Genomic DNA, 22091 nt, shown 5'->3' with positions numbered 1-22091 from the left:
AACAACTGCTGAAGTGGGTTGTTCAAAACCTTCGTTTTTAGTAAACTTTGTGTACATAAACAATGTTGTCAATACTGGAGTTCTAGTGATACTTAGAGCAAAGTTTCATGTTGTGTCGAGCCTTCTTAGTGTTTTCAAAATAGTGATTTTGATGCGATCATAGTAGTGCCCCTAGCTCTCCCATTCAAAAGGCCATTTGACCCAAAACGAGAATATGGTAAATCTTAAAAAGTGGCGTTTCCGTCCTAATTATGCTTTTAAACTAATGTTTGACTCGGGTATATTCACAAAAAGACCCTAGGTTGCATTTTGGCGAGAGTTACGCTTTAAGTAAAAGTACATTAACAAAATGTAAAGTATCAAAACTAAAAACACTTGATGCAGAAATGTAGGGCATGTGAGGATTATATTAATAAATATCACGCTTTGATTTTATTACTAATGCATCAATGTGTAAGTAGCATTTTACTATTGCAGTTGGTCAAGGTGGAGCTAATTTTAACAATTTTAAATATGGTTAGGTTGTTTAATCTGTAATAATGTACAATGTTTGATAAGATCATCATATGTTTTGGATGCAAATACTTTCTGTAGAATCTGTAAAGTAACTATTAACTACATCTGGCAAATAAATGTAGTGTAGTCAATAGTACATTTCCCTCATATAGTAGCTAAGTAGAAAGTAGCATGAAAGGTCCCTATTGAAGTAAAATACAAAGTACTTGAAATGTCTACTTACATACAGGACTTGAGTAAATATTTATTTACTTTCCACCACTGCCAGACTTCACACTTCTCACAATTTAATGTTTATCTACTGTTTCAACTATTGTAATTTCTCATTGGGAATTTGAGCCACAGGCCTAAAATGGAAGCACAGGGAATTTATTTAGTTCTGGGTTTTTTCCTTATACTGCAGTTTAAGTAATTCAGATTCTGCAGTCAACACTTGCTGGAAATCAACACTTTCTGGACATGAGGTTTCTTTTGGGGAAACTGGGGCAGGGTGACTGCCAGACAGCAGCAGAGTAGGAAGGGCTCTCTGGTATTAAATGTGGCTGAAAGATATATTCCGAGGCGCAGTTTCCATCTGTCGGCGCTTCTGTAGACGCCGACACCGGGAAATGGGACCGGCTGCGTGGGGAAAACTGAGGGTTTTTTTTGTGACAAATGGCAACAGCAAATAGAAAAGAATTCTCAGCAGAGAGAGCTAGCTGAGCTGTCCCTGAAGATTACATCTTCTCACACACACACACACACACAATAACTTAAATGTAGTGAACACATCAAAGATGAACACACACATGCACACTCCCCCATTAACTCAGGCAATCATCCAAAGGCTGAAGCTAATAATTATCATCATTCTGAATTTATATTTATTTATTTATTTATTTATTTATTTATATATATATATATATATATATATAGTTAAGAAAATGACAGAATCTGGTAAGAATTGTCCATCACAGTTTCCCAGAGCCAGAGAGGTGACATTGCACAGGAAATGTGTACTATTTGTGACACTTAGTGGTAACTACAGCTCGACAATACATCATTATTATATCGATATTATATCGATATTGTGACATGAGACGTCACATTGTCTTAGATTTTGATATCGTAACATGGCATAAGTGTAGTCTTTTCCCATGTAGTCTTTTCCTGGTTTTAAAGGCTGCATTACAGTAAAGTGATGTCATTTTCTGAACTGTTCTCTTAGTTCTATTATTTGCCTTCACCCACTTAGTCATTATATCCACATTACTGATGATTATCTAAAATCTCATTGTGTAAATATTATATGATTATTATTATATCTTCGTCGCAATATCGATAGAGATATTTGGTAAAAAAAAATATCGTGATATTTGATTTTCTCCATATCACCCAGCCCTAGTTGTTACATTTTAGGGGCTCAACTAACAACTACTAAATTAATTTAAAATGTATAAAATGTCAGAAAACCTTGAGAAATGCCCATTATAGAGCCCATGTGGACGTTTTTTTTAAATATCTTCTTTGTCTGACCAGCAGTTCAAAAATATATTCAGTTTAAAGAGAAAAGCAGCAAATCCTCCTATGCAGCTGCTGAACATTTGACATCCTGGCTTGACAAATGAGGTAAACGATTATCAAAATTGCTGTTGATCATTTTCTGTCAATCAACTAATCAGTGGATCCAGTTTCAGCACATAATCAGACATACAGAGATGACATCATTGACAATGAGAGCAGGACAGTTTCTAAAGGTGCATGACTGCCACGTTTTCTATGTTTTAAAGCCACACACACACACACACACACACACGCAAGACATGCGTTGGCAGTTTGTGACAAACAAGCCTTTTTTTCTGCCAGTTTCTGCATGCCATTGGACACCAGTGATGTAAATGCAGATGAGTTCTGCAGACACTCAAGAAGAAAATGGCAAAGGATCTAAAATAAGCTTGGATTAGTTTCACATGGAAGACGTACACCAATGCAGAATTTCCAAAGCGATGGCAGGCGTCACCTACATGATCGTGTGTTGCAGGAGGCCGGTAGCGGCTGCGGTTCCATTCCGATGGCGTTGCTCTCCCAGGGCAGGCAGGTCCCCTGGGTGCTGTTCCAGACGCAGTGGATCCCTGGCCAGGCCTGGCTGCAGGACGCCGGGCTGGAGAAGGCTGCGCAGCTGGGCGAGGTGTACACGAGGACGTCACTAAGCAGCAGGCTGTTGAAGCCACCGAACACGTACATCACACTGTCAGACAAAAGAGGAAAGATGTTAGAGGGCAACAGGGTAGGGCTGCATTTAAAAAATACATATATTTTTCAGATTGAAATTGATTTTCATTTGAATGATCCAAAATCGGGCGCCCGGATAGCTCAGTTGGTAGGGCGGGCCCGGGTTCGACTCCAACCTGCGGCCCTTTGCTGCATGTCATTCCCCCCTCTCTCTCTTCAGCTGTCCCAAATAAATAAAGGATTTGAAACCAAATCCTCTAAACGATTCCAAACGATTCCAATAAAGAAACATTTCTACTGGAATCGTAATTTTTGAAACGATTCCAAATAGGAATCGGTTCTCGATGCCCAATCCTACTCAATAGTCACTGTCTTTAGAGCTGCACTTTATTGTGTTCATGTTAAATACAAAGTATGTTAATGTAATAGCTTTGTGGTCAGTTCTTAATGTAAACATTGATACTTTTAAGAATGGTTAGAGGGAACCTTAAACAATTGTAGAATCTCTTTCATATCCAAGATAATTGGTATTGTAAATGAAATTTTCCTAGCCTAATTGATATGGAATCGAAAAAGAAATTAAAATCGGGAATAAAAATCGATTCGGGACCTTATGAATTGGAATCAAAAAATCATGGATGACACCCAGGCCTACTACAGGGAAAGGTGGTGAGAAGGTGTAAGGGATTCAGGAAGTAAGACCAGCAGCTTTCTGCCCGGCAATCTTCAGTTTCGACCTTTTGTGCACAGTGAGAGCCAGACAAGCTTAGTCCAAGTGCTCTTCCTCTTCTCTGGGCTTCAACCTGCCTCACAAGTCGGCCAAATCCCCAACAAGCCCTCTCTTCCTGTGTAGATGGACCTGAAAGACCCCGCCTGCTGCGTGTGTGTGTGTGTGTGTGTGTGTGTGCCAGTGTGTGTTTGGATGTGGGGTTCAGGGCATTTCTGAACATCACTCTCCACTGGCCTCTGTTCAGAGGATTAGTGTGTGACTGCAGGCAGCGGCTAGGCAGGGTGGATGGGTAATTTGCACCAGTCTGATCAAAAGTGCCCTCGGATTATACAGGGCACACTTCAAACTGTTCGCGCTGGACATCGTGCTGGGCGCACGGATCAGGAGGAGGAGAATGCCAGAGTTTTGAATGGGAACAAATACAGTAACTAAGCCGCTTCCTATTTTTCTCACTTAAAAGATCAAAGTTATTGCGGAGAAGCAAAGAACGACTGAGACAATGAAAGGATTTATTAAAGTTAGAAAAGTTAAAAGTGACAAGGCACAGAAAGAACACTTGATGCAGAAATGCAGGTTTAAAAAAAAAAAAATAGTTTTTAGTAGAGATTTAAAGGAAGTCACTGATGAGGCAAGACTGTTCCAGAGTTTGGGGAGCCCTGACAGCCCTGATTAGTAGGCCTTAGACTTTTTCGCCCGCAGGACTGCACCTAAATGAAATACATTATTGGTTCAAAAACATTTCACCAGTAATATTATACTTGTGATTAGATATGAAATTAACATACTATATTAGAACTCACAAATTTACTCTAGCAGCAAATTTTCTCCCACGCAAATTCTCTCTCTTTTGCAGCAGCCGCTGTGTTGCTTTTTATTTTTATTTATTTTTTTAGATTTTTTTTTTGGGACTTTTCCCTTTATTTGAAAGTGGATAGATATGAAAGGGGGAGAGAGATGGGGGAATGACGTGCAGCAAAGGGCAGCAGGTCGGATTCGAACCGTGCGCCGCTGCAGGACTCAGCCAACATGGGGCGAGCACTCTTACTGGGCGAGCTTGAGGCCGCCCCGCTGTGTTGCTTTTTAAACTAAATATATGTTCAAACTCGCTGTATGTGCGCATGTTTGTTTGTGGTTGTTGCCATGGTGAATCGTAGTATCATGGCTCCATTCATGCTGCCTTTTCATTGTGCTTAACTCAGAGTGAACCTACTCTGAGTTAATTGAACCAACTCAAATCAGCTGTTCTGAAACCGAAAACTCAGAGTTTCCCATCTCAAGGTAAATCAACTCAGAGTTCAGGGTTAGACTCAGAGTTTGTTAAAACTCCTTCCTGAAACGGGCCCCAGATAAGGAAGACCCAGAAACGCTGACCAATCAGAGCAGACTGGCTTTTTTTTTTTTCAGGAAGGGGGGCTTGTAGAGACAGATGCTAAAACAGTGTTTTAGACAGAGTAAAATAAAATGAAAATAAAGTATTTTATTAAATATTAAAGCATGTAAACATGTTCTAGCAGAACCCGAAATACAAGTGTGAACCTGAAAATGAGCATTATATGGGACCTTTAAAAAATCAATTGTAAAACCAACCAAAGGGCCAATGCAAAGAGGCTAAAATGGGGGTTAGAGTAGGTGATTTGTTTGACTTATTCATGAGTGAGTAAGTGAACGCCACTGCTTTCCCTTCAACAGTCAAATTTGTTTTTAGAAGAACTTTTTAGAGTGCGTTTTTGCAGACGCTGGTAATCGCGACCAATTTTTTTCTGGACTACATTTTTCATTGTTTTTCTCTATCTATTATGTATCCCATCATTTGGTTTCTGAGCCTTACTGTAAAGTGCTTCAAAACGTTTTCTTTTCACACAAAAATTTGATTGCGTGGAATCTGAACTGGATCAATGAACGAATGCATGACCAAACTCTTAATTGCTCCTGAGGAACAGGAGTCATCAATGAGGACTGACTCAACAGGGCTGGTGATTCATGTAAATATTTGATGCCTTCTCCACAACAGGATATATAATTTAATATGGATCGCTGTGTCTTGCTCTGCTGGCGGTGCAGATAATACTTAACGATGAGTCATCCCTTCTGGTTGCAGCACCATCCCCATCACAATCTATTCATATCGCAGACTAATAATGAAATGTCAAGTATGAACGCACAAAAGGATTATTTTTCAAAGTAACAAGCTTTTTTTTTACAGCTATATGTCTCTGTCAGTTGGCCCTGGCTTTAAGTGTTTGCCTTTCTCCCCATGCTGCAACAGAGTTTAATTTTTTTTTTTGTCAGCTCAGCATTTGGATTTTTTTCTGATTTAGAATGTTGGAAAACAAGCACCATGTTCCCACATTTCTTTTGGGAGTAAATAAGAATCAAGAATTTAAAATGTTCTACCTGATCATATATATTCAGTTTTATAAATCATTCATGTAATAATTAGAGAACATCGGCACCCTGGAAATTCCAAGTGCACAGATATGTGACCATGAATAAAAGATCTGCACACCAAGTAGCTACGGTTAGAAGGATTTTAATGCTGTGTAATGTTTCGAGCACCAGGCTTATTTATCCTTTCTCATAATGAATTACAAAAAAAACAAACAAAAAAAAACAGGGAAGCAACCGAGAAAACTGTGATTTCCCATTAGAAAAGCTGAAAAGTCCCATAAAGAGAGAAACTGCATCCCAGCTCATATTTACATCAGATGCAGATACCAGCTGAACATGTTTGTTTGTGTAACCCATTCCATTTGTCTTTAAATACCATGAGTGCATAATTAAATGTGAGTTGGCCCCAGTGGAAATAAAACCAGTCACCTTGGCTACAAGCGCTCGAGAAATAAGGATACTGAGAGAAATCAGGTTAGGGTTGAAAATCTTAGAACATGTTTATATGCACTGCAGTAACCTGGCAGACTTCACCCCTGCTTATTTCCTGCCTATTTTAACCAAGAGTGGTGTATTTCCGATGTATCAGCAACAAATTAAAAGGAAATGAACAGCATTAGGTGCCGCGCCACCATGAGCCTCCACAACATCTTCAGTGCGCCTTGGCATTGGTTTTACAAGTCTGTAGAACTCAATGGGAGGAATACAATACCATTCAAATGAATGTTTGTGTTTATGCCCAAAATGTTATGTTAATGGCAAGATCCTTTGTTTAGTTTTGATCTTACTTTGCTTTTAATTTCATCAAGACCTTTTAGCCAAAAATACCTTTCCCACATTATGCGTAAAGCCTTTCTGCGAAGCACTCCGCAAACTCTGCGTTTAATTACAGTAAGTGCTGCGTAAATGATTACCTGTCACTGAAGACTGCCGAGTGTCCGAAGCGATTGACGTCATGGTAGAGGTCCGGTCGAGGCAGCACTGTCCACTCGTCACACGCTGGAATGAAAAGACGACACAGAGAGGTCAAACGATTGACACCTGCGCCCACACCTTAAAGCACGCGCGTCTTCAGCACTTGGGAATTCAGCGGACATGCCGTGAGTGGTTAGCGAGACCTTCAACGGCTCATATCCTCGTGTCAATCAATGAGGTGGCAAAGTGTCCTTGACCGAGACGCTGAGGCCCTGACGGCTACACGAGCAACAATCATGCAGAGAAAAATGCAGCCAGGCATGAACAGAAATACACTCAGAAAATATATTTTTTATGACTAAATATGACACAGAAATTGCCACGGCTGGGAATTCAGCCACTATTTTTCCCTTCTTTTTTTTTTTCTTTTTTTTTTTTTTAAAGATAGTTTGCGGGAGACATTAATGCCTTTATTTGATAGTTGATGGACCTTTTTCACAGCAGACATTTTGACTTGTCATAGTAGGAAAAGCACAGCTGAAATTGCTAAGCTTAACAATGGCTCAATTCCATCAAGTGTCCCAGTAAGCTATTTCAGTGAGTCAGCATGAACAATACCAGGGCCTCTCCTAAGTGGAATGCAGCCATCATTAATGGTTTTGAATACACCTGTGCTTTTCCTACTATGACATGTCAACATGTCTGCCGTGGAAAAGGTCTATTGCACTAATGTGGTTTGCATCTTAGACAACTAGCCCACGGCCATGTCTATGTGCAGTATTCTCTCTCTTTTGTTCCCTCCACCTGATATGACCTGATACCTTTTATTACTCCTCCTCCTTTGGTATTAGGAGCAAGCGATGTACAGACATAATGTAGTGTATGTAATGCATGTATATTCACATAATGTCACCTTTGCTAGTTAAAATGGTAGATTAAGTCAGCTGCTGCTAATTAAAGCTATCGTGTGTAGTTTCTGTCGCCCCCATGAGGAAGTCTAAGTAATGACAACAACACTGTTGGCGCGTCCACACTTCTAAACAGAGTTTTGTGGAGCCGAGCGAGTCTTAATTAGCTTGTAGCAACTCATTTGGCAATGACTTGAAGGTAACGAACGATCATTAATATCAAAAAGTTATGCACTAAAGCTTTAATGTTAATTCCAAAACTAGGCTAAAATGATGTCGTCTGGTTAAGGTGCTCTCCACAAGCAGGTCTGTGTACTCATCAAACATCATTTCTCAGTTTGTTTTCATTTAGCTGAACAAGTTATCCACCTGATTGCATCACATCAATCCTAGGAGAATCCCCCAGTAAAACCTGTATGCTTATCATGTCAATATTTAACGCTGTTGGACTTTGCATTAAGACCTGCAGTATTTAGAGCAAGTAGCTTGTGAAAAATAAGGTTAATCTCCTCTGCTGCTCGCTCTCTCATTTTCAACATTGATTAGGCTGCCGTAAGAATCTCTAGTGTTTGTGGCTTATGAGCCAACAAAAGGTGACAACAGATCTAAATCTTTAGCTACTTGTCACCTCACCGTCTTACCTGCAAATGTTAAAAGCTAAACGTAATGAGCTTGGATAAGGGATTTGAAAGGATACAGATGCGATGAACAGATTTCGGTACTGGATACAGATTTGATAAAATACTATTGAATGCCAATCCTGCGTCCCTCTCAAGGATGATGAGCCCAACAGGAAAAAGATGTACCTGAACAGGAATAAGTAGGTGCACTATGAGCCCTGATCTGGTGATTTGCAAGTCAAAAGGACAGCTAGACGTGTACTGTAGTTTACAAGCAGGCCTGATTTGATTTTGAAGGTCTTTAGACCCGTGGTTCCCAACAGTTTGGGCTTGTGACCCCTATCAAAGCTTATGGCCTTGATGTGGACATACGTGTATGCGTGGATTGTAGAAGAGGGTTATTTTTTTTCTCAGGTTGTTTTGAAATTCTAATAAAGTTTCCAGTATGTCACAAGAGAAGAGGGGTAAAGAGAAGAGATAAGTCAGAAAAAGTGAACATCATTTCATGATACAGAAGTACATGTTTCTCCCACTGATCCCATTAATCATCTTGTGACCCTTCATGTTCATCTTGGGGTCCTGAGCCCCAGTTTGGAAACCACTGCTTTTAGATGTTTAAACACTATGTCAAGTGCAGTAGTTTACAGTAGTAACTGAAATGCTGTTTCAAACAACAAGATTTAGCCCAGTTTTAACCCCAACCTCGAGATGTCTTGACGTCCAAATCATCAAGCCAATGCTTGCTGGGTGAAGAAATGAATTAATTAGGTGATGAATTCTTTTAGTTTTGAAATTAATCTGCAGCAGTATGTGACTGTGTACACCTATCACGAGCCGGTACACACAGAACAAACGACGACAAAAAAGACTTGGCATTGTGAGCCTGGGAGTCAAAGCTGCTGGAACACAGGACAGTGACTGCAGTACATCACCCTCAGTCAGTACAATGCAGTGCAAGTCATCATGGGGCTCCCAGAGGAGAGCGTGACATCTGCGAGAGAGCTGCACATTCACAGGTAGACACTGCCCTCTGGTGTCGTGCGCCGGTACTGCAGGTGGTGTGGCGCATTGCCCCCTCAGAGTGGGGATTTATTATGACACCGTCTACAAATGTCAGGACAGCGGACGGCCCTTAAATTCCACGCTCTAATTGAGTTCAGATTGTTAAGGAGGGGCCATTAGTCCTCGACGCACAGCCCATCTCGACTGTAATTACCAGACAATTACAGAGCCGCTGCTGCTGACACCGACCCTGCAGCTGGCTGGCTGGTGAGGTGAGGGAAATAGTCTATGTGTCTCTTCTGTTCAATTACAGAATCATACAGAAGATCGTGAGTGGCATGGAGGAGAGAGGCAAAACCTCCCGCTTTTGTAACAGTACTTACCCTGCCACTATTAGGCTCCTTAATGCTCAGGCACCTTGCAGAGTAAACCTGTACTAAATGCACCTTATTCAAATGCACTTTATAGACTGCACAAGACACTTCATGGGAAGTTGCAATAGCACAAGGTATTTACAGCTTTCTACTGGTTTGAATGATTGTGTATGTTTGTGTATCGTCTTTTATGTACTGTATGTACCTGTGTATGTATTGCCTTTTTTAACCTGATTGGCACCAAGACAAATTCCAATCAACTGTGTTGACATGGCAATAAAGTATTGAACTTGAGAGAGATATCCAGTACTGTAAGAGCTGAGGGAGTAGGGCTGGGTACCGAATTCAATACTTTCAGGCCCCGACCGAATTGCCTTCTCAGTGTCGAAAAATGCCTCGTCATTCAATACCTAAGGAGTACATCTCATCAGCGTCAGTGAGCCAATAAGCATGCAGCATGCTTCTACCAAGATCTAATAATGTCTGTGATTGGCTGTCTAACGTTACACGTCGTAGAGACACGCAGGAAAAACTCGACGTTACGCACAGAGACAGGGCTCACGTAGAAGCAGCTGAAAAATAAACAAAACGATTTGTGCTGTGATGGGTTATGTTGGAATTTCTTTTTGTTAAACTGGATTTTTTAAAAGTGGTATCGAAAAAAGAATCGTTTAGGAACCAGTATCAAAGTCACGGTACTGGTATCGGTATCAAAATATTTTTTAAGGATACCCATACCTATGAGGGAGGGAAAAGGTTCTAAGGTTCGACTTAAATGTAAACTCTCTGGGAAAATCATGAAAACTATTTGTGTCCAGCTGTGACCAGTGTGAGATGAGTTGGTCTCATTATGCCCATCAAGTGTGGACTTGTGATAAATGTATACATGGGATACTATGCTAAGAATTTAATTAATGTATTCAAATAGCGTAGCAGGGTGTCCCATTTCACATAGCTGCAGTCTCATGATTGTACTTGTCTTTTTACTTTTGTGAATAATACTGAACTAATGTGCTTCATCCGTCGCCGTCATCTGTTTATAACACCACTCCGACGAGCTGAAAAAGGGACGTTTGTTGTTGGGGATGTTTCAGTCCCAACATTCAATTCTCATGAACAAAAGCTGGTTACACAGGAAGGGGGAGGGAGTGCTCGGGCCTCTGAGATTGCAATTTCGCCGTCTGTCAATCATCTTTGTAATGACACAGAAAAACAGAATGCCCTGGGGCCATTTCACAGCCTGCGGGAAATTCTCCCTCCCATCCACACAGACCAAAGCCTCCCATTAATGAGCAGTGTCTGACAGCACTGTGGAAGGAGGCCGACAACAACATTTGCAGGCAGCTAACAAAATGAGGATGCCGGTACGGTTTATGACAAAACTGTGCTAACTTCTATTAGGACATATCAGAGAACTTGAAAGAGGATTATAATGAGAATGCAAAACACCACGGTGGACAACAATCAACTTTTGATCGTCATATTTAAGCAAAAAAACTTATTTTCTATACTCCATTCGGCTTCTTCTGCTTACAGACACACATGGGAGAGTGGCTCTGTACCACTCTCCCTCTCTGTTGTGGAGCAGCTGTGTTGCACAAACTGAGGGTTAAGTACCTTGATTAAGGGCATCTGAGCAGTACAAAGAGAAGAGCACAAGAATAAACATCAGAGATGTTCCCAAAGCAGCCAGTGTGAACCCCAGACTGACTAGTTTAGGGCTTCCATCGTTAAGCTTTGATCACTCCGTATTAACCTTCACTGAGAAATCCTCAAGGAGTCAGCAGCTCAACCCGATGTTCCACAAAACCTGATCTTTGGTCTTGTTGCTTTGCCTGTCGCATTGTCGTTTTAATTCTCTTTTTAACTTCCTTGGCGACTCCTTTACATGTCCTCGAGAATAGGCGCAATCCTCCATTTTCAACAGGCTTTCAAATCTGCCGGCAGTCGCTGAGTAATCTTCTCCCCCTCCCTGGCATTCGTCACGTTGCCACTGAGTGTAAAGCGTGAAAGGCAGAGGTATGTCCCTCTTTGGCTAATGTAATTTAAAGATGGAGGCGCTACATGGCTGCCGTCATTCGAGCGACTCGCTCGTATGTATTCTGAATGACAGATTCTACGCTTACGAGAATACTTGGATTAGTTGGTGAAAGTAATTACACATGAATGAGCACATATTTGTGAAAGGTTGAAAGGAAAAGTGAAAGGAAACAAAGTTTTTTTTTTTTGCTAAGAATCAACTCAAAACATTACACAATGGAGCTTTAAGGATCTGGCTTTGTGCACAGGAGCTTTGTCATGTTGAAACTGTTGCCACCAAGTAAAAAAAAAAAAAAAAAACATTGTCGAAAATATCATTATATGCTATGTCATTAATATTTCCCTTACTTGGAACTAAGGGCGCTTTCACATCTGCCTCGTTTAGTTCGGTTGAATCGAACTAGAGTTTGTTTGTCCTGCTGGTGCGGTTCGTCAGGGCAGGTGAGAGCGCGGCATTAGCACTCGTGTGCGCAACAAAAGCGTCCCAAACAAGCGTATCGAGACCTGCTTGAAGAAGTGGTCAAGTCTGCAAGTCTGAGCTAATGTCTCCTGTAGTCAGGTGTGTTTAGCAATCTCCGATGCAGCAGAGCAGCAAACTGTGGCAGCGTGCAGTGTTTCTATCACCGAAATAGACTGCGGTCAAGCTTGCCGTCTGTCACTCATCAAACCAGCTGCCGCTAAAATTGGAGACACCGCACAGCAGAGCAAAGTCTCGGTTACCAGAGCAGACATAGTAACGTCTCTCGCGAAACAATGTCTGCTCATTTTAATGAAATATGAAGAAATATGCACTAGTCCAGAACACAGGACCTTCTTCCTGTATTTACTTTCTTGCTCCCGCACCCAGACGCATCCAACCAATAAGAGGAGTGGACGTTCTTGCGTGATTTGTAATGGCGCATTTTGGTACGCTTGGATTTTTCCAGGTGTGAAACCAAACCACACCAAACCGAACCCAGGGCAAATCACTCCAAGTTTAAGCAAACAAACTATAGGTGTGAAAACGCACTAAGGGCTATTATCTCTATAATATCTCTATTATCCAGGTGATATGATGTCATCAGACTTGATTAAAGAGACCAACTGTACACAGAGCAGAATAACTATTAGGGATGAACGGCAAAACGTCTTCATTCAAAACCCCAGTCCAGTTATTTAGATTCAACTTTCTCCAGACAACTACCAGCCTTTCCAGCACAGAACCGCATTAATATGCACATAAATAAATATTAAGTATATACAGTAAATAACAACAAAAAGAAGGCACAACACACCGCTTCACTTCCTTCATCCAGGAAAACCATGTCCCATACGAGCACATTCTGCCTGGAGATATTATACAGTAAAACTACTAGGTGCTGGAAAATTTAAGACCACATTATTCTGAGTTTTATGTACGATAGGGGGCTGTCATTTACCGCCTGTACATCAAGCAGTGACATCTGACCTTCTCTTGCTCCAGTGGAGCCGCTGCGTGTCCGACAACAAAACACTGCGGTTGTACTGAGTAGCTCCCAGGTGAGAGTCCGTGCGACTGTATGAATGTAAAGCAGCTCAGTGCAGAGGAAAGAAAAAAAGACGATGCGTGCTTAGTAGAAAAACCCTGAGTGAGACAGAGAAAACAGACTGCAGGATCTGCTGTAGGTATACAGTGTGTGTGTGTGTGTGTGTGTGTGTGTGTGTGTGTCTGACCTAGGCTGTAGGCCAGGAAGTCAGAGGAGAAGCACTTGGCGCCGTGGCTCATGGAGGTGTCGTTGTGCGTGTTTCCTCCAAACACCAGCATGGTCCCGCTCACTATCACCGCCGTGTGGAGGTAACGGAAGAAGCCGCTGTCTCTCAGAATGGTCCTGCACAAACACACAGTGATGGTTGTTATACAATATATAGAGGTTATTCAGCAGGTTGCTTTCAAGCTGCTTAAAAAAAAAAATCATTTTTCATCTATTGTGGCAATGGCAGTGAGATTTGAAGTGCGGTCTATTTTGCGACACCTTGTCACAGGATGCATGTCCATGGACTGTCCAATCAGGGCTTTTCCATCTCAGACTGTTTTATTTGAATCATTTTAGAGGCCTGAGAAGGTAAAAGTATACTGCACTTCACAAGAAAAAAAGCAAAGCCTTAAAAAGTATACAGAAAACCACAAATTGTCCATTCTTCCAGCAGCATACTCCACTATCACGTTACACTGTACACCATTCCTGTGTGTCACTGTGCAATACTTTACAGTACTGGTTCTCAATAGGGCTGCGTATTGGCAAGAATCTGGCGATACGATACGTATCACGATACATTGGTCGCGATTCAATATATTGCAATATATTTCGATACTGTGCGTAAGGCGATATATTGGGATTTTAAGAATAATTTTAGAAAAACTAATATTTAAAAAAAGACATGATGTGCATAAAAGTCAAAGAAGTTTACTTTAGGTAAACAATTCAGTACACAGAAAATCAAACTGCCAGTTTGGAATTGTGGTTCACAGGTTCTTAGTGAGCTAATGTTTATATGCTAAAGTAGGCCAAAGTTCAGCCATAGCTACGTTGTTAGCTCCTAGCAAAAAGTCAGGCACTGCTAGGCACTGTTAGGCGAGGACACTAGTGGTGTGTCTCAGCATAGCCATCTAGCGGTAGGGGGTTTAAACACAACATACACGTGAACCACCGTCTTACACGAATATTTGTGCATCCAAACAGGAACTATAAGGAAGAGAAGTGTGGATGAGGAGGAGAATATTTCGCGCAGCCCTGTTGAAACTATAGTGGACGAGCACAAGCGCTATTCGCTACTTAAGCAGCGACGGAGAGGTCTCCACAGCACCTGCTAGCAGCAAATGATGCAAAACAGTCAGGAGATATGACCCGAGTTACCTCAAATTTTGATTCAGTTGGAGTGGGAAGGAGGAAGTAACGTTTCAGCGTGGCTGTGGCCATCGACAACAAATATTGTTTTTAGGAATAACCCTCCCTCCTGCCTGAACGGTCCATAGCAGAATAAGGTTGGCCTATGCTACTCTATTTTAAAAAAGGTGCCCTGCCACACAAAACCGTTTTAACTTGCATTTTTTCAAAGATGTTAGGTCCATATGTTATGTTGTGAATGTGAAAATGAACTGCTACCTCCTCTGTCAGCTATAGCCACTGAAAAGAAATAAGCGGAGAAATTGGCCCAATTAAAAAAGCTGGCCAGTCTGACGTGGTGTTGCCACCTGAGCTCATTACTATTCATGAGCTCGCCCAGTTTTGCTGGGTAAAGGATGCTCATAGCCAGGCTCTCATTGGCTAGCTGTTAGCCAATCAGAGTCAAGCAGCTTAGCTCGTTGAATATTAATGAGAACTGGCACAAATCGAGCTGAGTCTTCCTGCAGGCTTTCTATACCACGCTAGAATGGCTTGAAACAAGGTAACCCGAGGCATTTTTTCCACAAAAAATGTCACAGAGTCCATGGTAGAACTTCAGACATTACCACAAAGTAATGAAATACGTGTGGCAGGACACCTTTAACGTGGGCAATAAAATGGTGGTACTTATGGCGTTTTTCCACTACGTGGTACCTGCTCGACTCAGCTCAGCCGCGGTGCCCCGTCCTCCTTTTTCCATTGCAGATTTAGTACCGCCTCATGCGTGAGGCGAGCGTGGCTGGTCGTCATAGCGACGCCACAGGAAACTGCCGCGACCTAACGCGACACACACACACAGAACGTCAAATGTGTGTGTTTTTTTTTTATTCCCAGCATGTGGTTGTTGCCACAGCCAGAAGACAAATTTTGTTTCAAAAGAAGCTGGAGGCAGCCAAAAAAACACAGCTGGCTAAACTATTTAAAAATGGCGGGTTTGTTCAGGACACCCCCCATCTGTCGCTATAGCAATGATGACGCAGTGATTAGTGACGATTCTCTCCGACCAATCAGTAGTCTGCAGGTTTTCACGTCACCTTTTGGTATCGCCTCAGCTCGCTTGGAACCTCGACGGAGGTGGTACTAAAAAAAGTACCTGTTGGCAGGTACCAGGTACTTTTTTTCATAATGGAAAACCAAAAAAGGCGAGTAGAGTCGAGTCGAGCAGGTACCATGTAGTGGAAAAATGCCATTAGAGAGCCTTATATTTTACGTGGTGTAAAAAGTTTGAGAAACACTGCTTTACAGTGTTGTTGACATGAATCTGCCCCATATAGAAAGCCTCACCATTTCCTCTTGTCCACATCGAACTTGTACAGGTCTCCTGCCAGGCCATACTTATTGGCGCTGAAGGCCTTGTAGCCTCCGTGGATGTAGACGGCTCTGGTGCTGGGGTCGAAAACACTGCTGTGGCCGTAGCCGCCCTGGACCAGTGCACCGTCTGTGGACACCATGCTCCATGTGTTCTTCACTGGAGGGTCACAAAAACATCTTTTATTGAGCAACAGAAAACATAGGCGAGGCAAGGCAGCTTTATTTCTATTCAAAATGCTTTACATAAAACATTGAAGAGCAATTAAAAACATAAAAACAGCTAAAAAAGAAAGAAAAGTTGCAGCAGACCTGCAGTTTTCTGGCAGTTTTATACATAATATAATGAAATACCACTGAGAAAGTGAAGTGAAACTACAGTTAGGTTAAGAAAGGTCTCTGTGGAGGATTGAGTTTTTGGTCCCCACTGGGATTTGGCGAGGTAATTAGAGCTCAACTCAGTTTATAGTTCCTAAAATGCATTACAAGTACAAAAGTAACATCAAACTGCAATTGGATTTTATTGGTGATCATATACACGTAATGGTAATAACCAAATCCCATTCATTTGTGAGCCAATAGGACACGCACTCATGTCAATGGGCCACAGCGGCAGGTTAATTCATCCCATTTCCTCAGACAGATTGGCTTTTAGAAGACAATGAAACCTCTTAATTAGGTTTGGTTGCCTGCCAATGGGGTTGGTGGATTAGAGGAACACACTTTCCCCGAGTCCAAAACTCGTTAACTTGATCTTGGTGGCCAGTGTTAACTTCCTGTTGTTATAAACAGATATATTTAGGCAATAACATCCAGGCCAAGTTATTAAGTTAGGGAGCAGCTAAAGGCTAGGTGCATTGTGAAAAGACAAACAATTCTTTGTTTGTTTTTTTTAATGTATTTTATGGTGGCCAGTTTTCATAGGTATTCATTAGATATTCAAGTATCTTGATTAGCATTGGAGCACTAACTATTTCTTGTCCCATTGTATGTTGTCTGCAGCGTCTGAAACCGTGTGTCATGGGTGCCCTGCACTTTTTACCTGCGCAACAAATTTCCCTACGGGTACAAATAGAGCAACCTGAACCTGAACATGGCAGGTGTGAAGACAAAATTTGCGAGATTTGGTTTATGTGACAGTCTAACCAGAACACGACATGCTCATCCCGGTCACCACGGCTTCCACTTACCGATGTTGTACTCCTGCACCTGGCTGATGTAACCGTAGAGAGGACAGTGTCCGAACATAACCAGCATGATGGGACTGGCCCCCTCCTGGACAGGGGGCACAATGTGCGCCGAGTGTCCCACCACAGCATACTGCTCCTTGGCCCGGGGGCTCAGGAGGACCCAGGTCTGGTTCTGGATGTGGAAAACCCACAGCTGGCTGGACACGTTTCCTGTGGAGTCGATCTTTCCTCCATACATGTAGATCCTCCCCTGGAAGAAACAGCGGACCATTATTAGATCGCAGATAAATATATATATATGCAGAGGTCCCTTCCATAACTACATACATGTGAAATGTGTTGAGACACACATGGTTTGTCCAGATGAGGGTCTTACCATCAGTACATAGCAGGCTAGGCCTGTGATACACTTTGTACCTCATTATGATTGAACCAAAGCCCAGATTACAAAGCACAGTTACACAATGGTGATCATGAACCATCATTCTAATGACATCTAATAATGAAACCTAAACACAGCACAAACCTTGAGGGATTCTCCAAAAAGAAAACAACTTGAGCACCAATAACCTTGGGTTTAAAAATAAATAACCACAGTTTGTTATTCCATTGCAACATGATCTTTTTAACCTTATCTCACTTTACTTTAACTTAACTTTTTATTTCTTGCACTTAGCTAGCTATGCTATTTGATACACTTATGACTTATTTTTGCCTTAAATTTGACTGTGAGCGACCGCAACTTAACAATTTCCCTGAGGGGATGAATAGAGTATTCTGATTTTGATTCTGATCATCATTCCCCGGACCTTTTTTCTTCCCCACTGAAAGAGCTGAAGACTGTGGGTAAAATGTACTCATGCACTTGATAGTGTATGTGCAAGGCATTGCAGATACTGTAGTACTGTTTGTGAGCTTCACAATTCATTTGTTCAGTTTTGGAATTGATTTGTCTTGCAAGCCCAGATTAACTTACTGTACAAGACACATTCAGACATTGTGATGTCATTTGTGTATTACAAAACACTCTGCAGCTCAGACTCGGTTCTCTCAAACTACAGAGCAGATGGACTGCGTCTTCCTCTGAATCCTCCTCTCTCTAATTTATTATTCCATCAGCGGCTCCTAACAGTCTTTCTGGCCGAGAAGAAACTGCTTCACCACTTCACTGCAGCCTATCAAAACCCACAGATTTATATATTAGTTCCAGACAACAAACAGACACTACTACTAAATAAAAAGGATGGGGAGTTATAATATTTCTGCTAGTGCCTCCATTTAATTTAGTTGTCGTCTGTTCTTTTCTTATTCTCTTTTGAAGCATGTTTCACATTACACAGAGATACACATGCATGTAAAATGTGCTATAATGAAAGTGCAATGAACGGTATGGAGTCCTAATGTCTTAATGTATACCTGGTTCACAGTAGATATCATTTACCCCTCCACATACCTCATGAAGAGCCAGTGAGTGGCCATATCGCGGCGTCACAGTGTGCACAGAGGGGTCAAGGGTCAGCCAGCTCTTGCTACTGACGTTATATCTGCAGAAAGAAAACAGAAAGGTGAGATGACCATGACACAATGGCTTTAAGAAGGACTTTTTTTGAAATAGGGCAGCTGCATATAGATTTTATAGCAAGAAAGGGCAGCTTCAGGGAATACTGGCAAATATGTTGTGTTTCAATGCATGTCTTGTCTGAGGCATTTCTTTACTGTATGTGCAGGTACAGTGCTCAGCATAAGTGAGTAGACCCATGCTAAAGTTGACTAAAAAGAGGAATAAAAAAATCATCTTTTGGAAATTGATCTTAATGCCTTAATTTAAAAAAAAAAATCCAACCTTTAAGGACACTAATTTATATGATTAAAAAATGTATCGTAAATAAATAAATGTTCTTCCTTAAAATACAGGGGGCATAAGTAAGTACACCCCTATGTTAAATTCCCATAGAGGCAGGCTGATTTTTATTTTTAAAGGCCAGTTATTTCATGGATCCAGGATACTATGCATCCTGATAAAGTTCCCTTGGCTTTTGGTATTAAAATAGCCCCACATCATCACATACCCTTCACCATACCTAGAGATTGGCATGGTTTTATTGCAGTTAGCCTAATAGCTGGTTTGATTTGCATTCAGAGATGATTTTATGGAAAGTACCCCATGCCAATCTCTAGGTATGGTGAAGGGTATGTGATGATAGTACTGTACTTAAGTACAAATTTGAGGTACTTGTACTTTCTTTTCTTTCCATACCACTTCCTACTTCTACTCCGCTACATTTCAGAGAGAAATTTTGTACTTTTTACTCCACTACATTCATCTGACAGCTTTAGTTAGGAGGTACTTTAGAAATTAAGATTGTTGCACACAAAACACATGCAGTTTATAAAATATGATGTTTTTATTATAAATTAAACTACCCAACAATATAACGGCCTACAAGTGCAGCTGAAATGATTAAATGATTAAACACTTAGTCGACTGACAGAACTGTTTGGATCGTTTCTAAAATGTGAGGATGTTTCCGCATTGAGTACTTTTACTTTGAATACTTTAAGTACATTTTCCTAATGATACTTACATACTTTTACTTAAGTAACATTTTCACTGCAGGACATTCACTTGAAACAGAGTATTTTTACAGTGTGGTATTAGTACTTTTACTTGAGTAAAGGATCTGAATACTTCTTCCACCATTGCTTAGAACATGGATTACAGTGTTCCGAGTCTACACGTCTACATACAGTAGCTCCAACCACAGGTAGGAAATTAAAAAAGATACTTTCGAAATGGAAAAATCTAACGAGGCTCTTAGCAGTTACTCCCATGTCGGCATATTCAGTATGAAGCTGGAGTGAGCAGCAAGCGGTTGGCTAGCTTAGCATAAAGACTGAAAACAGGGGAAAACGGTTAGCTAGAACGGATATAAGAATGGTCTTGATCTTCTTAAACTCTGGGCATGTACCCTCAACTCTTATGCAGTGTGATGTTTTACACTAAAGTTTTACATGCAAGAATTAGAAAGGGTTTTATTGGCTGCTCGCGGGAGTGGTATCAATCTTCTCATGTAATGCATGCATGTTCCGAGAACTATTCTTTCTCACTTGGAGCTGCACATGTGGGACTTCGGCTGGTGCAGCTTTAATGGTTTTCACTTATCTTCTTAAATCAAAGTGTCATACAACAAAGACTGTGGTAAAAACTACAATGGTGCCAGGATACATCATGTGCTTCAATCAACGCTCCAACTTCTAATGGACTCTAACATAAACCTCATCAAACTACTTATCAAAAATAAAAGAGAAATGCCACTCATTACAGGCTTCATTGGATTTCTTACCTAGGTTAGAGGTATGTTTCTTTAAGAAAACATTGTTCTAGAAATACACAACACTGCAGGTACATCATGAACAAGCTAAACAGTTACACTAAGTAGTAGTTGGAAGCTACTGTCTAATCCAACTATGTCAAGGTAACAAACACAAGGCACTGTGTAGAGCAGAATGCTCCTATGTAGTGTCATATGAGAGACTGTGAGCAGAATAAAAAAGGGCCTTGGTCTGCCTGCAAACCACAAAATCAAAATATGAGCCAAGGGAATAAGTGCCATCTTCCTGGGTGGAGTTCAGGGTGAGGAGCATTAGCTGATCCTGTAATTTTATGGTTTTAATTACATCCTTCACTCACTGCGCCCGACACAGAGCAGTGTTCCTCTTCCGTGCCGGCAGGAAGAAACCAAAGGACTTCCTGACAGCCAAGTATTACTTTAGCACTCGGTATAACCGGCATGGAAGTTAAAAAGAAATATTTAAATCTTTGCAACAGAGACACCGTTTCAAAAGCACATTCCCTAGTCGCATAGCAACAGCAGGACTCATGTCTCGCAGCTCTGTTGGAGCAGCCAAAAGCCTTAAAAAAAAAAAAGCAAGTGTAGATGCTCACAGGGGAGAGTACTTACGCTTTGACCATGTGATAGTCGGAGGCGTTGAAGACGTAGCCTCCGATGACCCACATGATGCCCTGGTCCTCCACTGCCTTGTGGGAAGCCCTGGCCAGCCCGGCCTCGGCGTACTCCTCGCGGCTCCAGAAGGAGGAGTTGGCAGGCACAGAGACCAGGCAGTCTGGACCTGAGGAGGGAAGAACGCCACAGAGTCAGGGCTCCACAGGAGATTAAATGACGCAGGAAGATTTTTTTTTTTTTTTTTTTTGCACTTATGTATGATAAACAAGACAAACAAGCCCCAACCTGTTAGGGGAGCATATAAACCAACTGCCTTGAGAGATTAGATAACAACAAAAAGAATCAGCATAAAAAAACAAGAAAAGGTTCTTGCATTAAAGGGGAGGATTAAACTTTCACAGGCATCATTATTTCACTTTAATGCCCTGCAGCTAGGCAGAGGGTACAAAAAACTTTCCATTGACTGACTGTGAAGGTGAAAAATAAAAAGGATCTATTATTGATTTCTCCTGAATTATGAAAGCGAGAGGTGAAAGGGAAGGGCAGGGAAGTTAGAGGCATTTTAAAGCCTTTATATAACTGAGACTGATTATGCAGGTGTGGAGTAATTTAGCATTAGGAAGTAGTTTCCTGAAGTATTTTTAACTTGGATTCCTTGCAGAACATTGACGTGTTTGGAGCATAGACCGTCGCCATCTTGGCAATGCCTGCCACATGGACGGAGCGATGGCGGGCTGAATGAAGCCTACAGTCTACGCTTGCCACCCACCTGTCACTCAAAGCAGAACGCCCTTAATTATGTGTTAATTTTAAGCCTGAACATAATTAACTCCCGTACAGTTGTTATGAAGGCAGGACTTAGCTATAGAGACTTAAACAGTTTTAGTACCAGGCTGTAAACATGTTTATTTCTAAAGTTGTGCATTTTAACATAGGGGTCTATGGGAACTTGCCAGCCTTAAATGGCCACTCAATGAACTGCAGGTTTTGAAAGTTCTTTTTCAGATGCGTGTTGCAACTA

General features: G+C 41.4%; 1 protein-coding gene across 1 annotated transcript in view; it reads right to left on the bottom strand.

Annotated features, from left to right (window-relative positions):
- atrn (attractin) overlaps nucleotides 1-21249 on the bottom strand; it is a gene marked incomplete at its 5' end in the record, with an annotated part of 143974 nt that extends 122725 nt beyond the window's left edge. Inside the window, 7 exons of the mRNA XM_031310211.2 lie at nucleotides 2520-2743; nucleotides 6760-6844; nucleotides 13397-13551; nucleotides 15892-16075; nucleotides 17106-17355; nucleotides 18559-18649; nucleotides 21068-21249. Coding sequence (XP_031166071.2) covers nucleotides 2520-2743; nucleotides 6760-6844; nucleotides 13397-13551; nucleotides 15892-16075; nucleotides 17106-17355; nucleotides 18559-18649; nucleotides 21068-21249 — 1171 coding nt within the window. The remainder of the gene's footprint in view (nucleotides 1-2519; nucleotides 2744-6759; nucleotides 6845-13396; nucleotides 13552-15891; nucleotides 16076-17105; nucleotides 17356-18558; nucleotides 18650-21067) is intronic.
- Nucleotides 21250-22091: the final 842 nt, after the last annotated feature.

This window comes from Sander lucioperca, chromosome 18, assembly GCF_008315115.2.
Source record: "Sander lucioperca isolate FBNREF2018 chromosome 18, SLUC_FBN_1.2, whole genome shotgun sequence".
NCBI classification, from domain to species: Eukaryota; Metazoa; Chordata; class Actinopteri; order Perciformes; family Percidae; genus Sander; species Sander lucioperca.
Note: the sequence above shows the minus strand (reverse complement) of the source record. Positions and strands in the feature narration are given on the sequence as shown.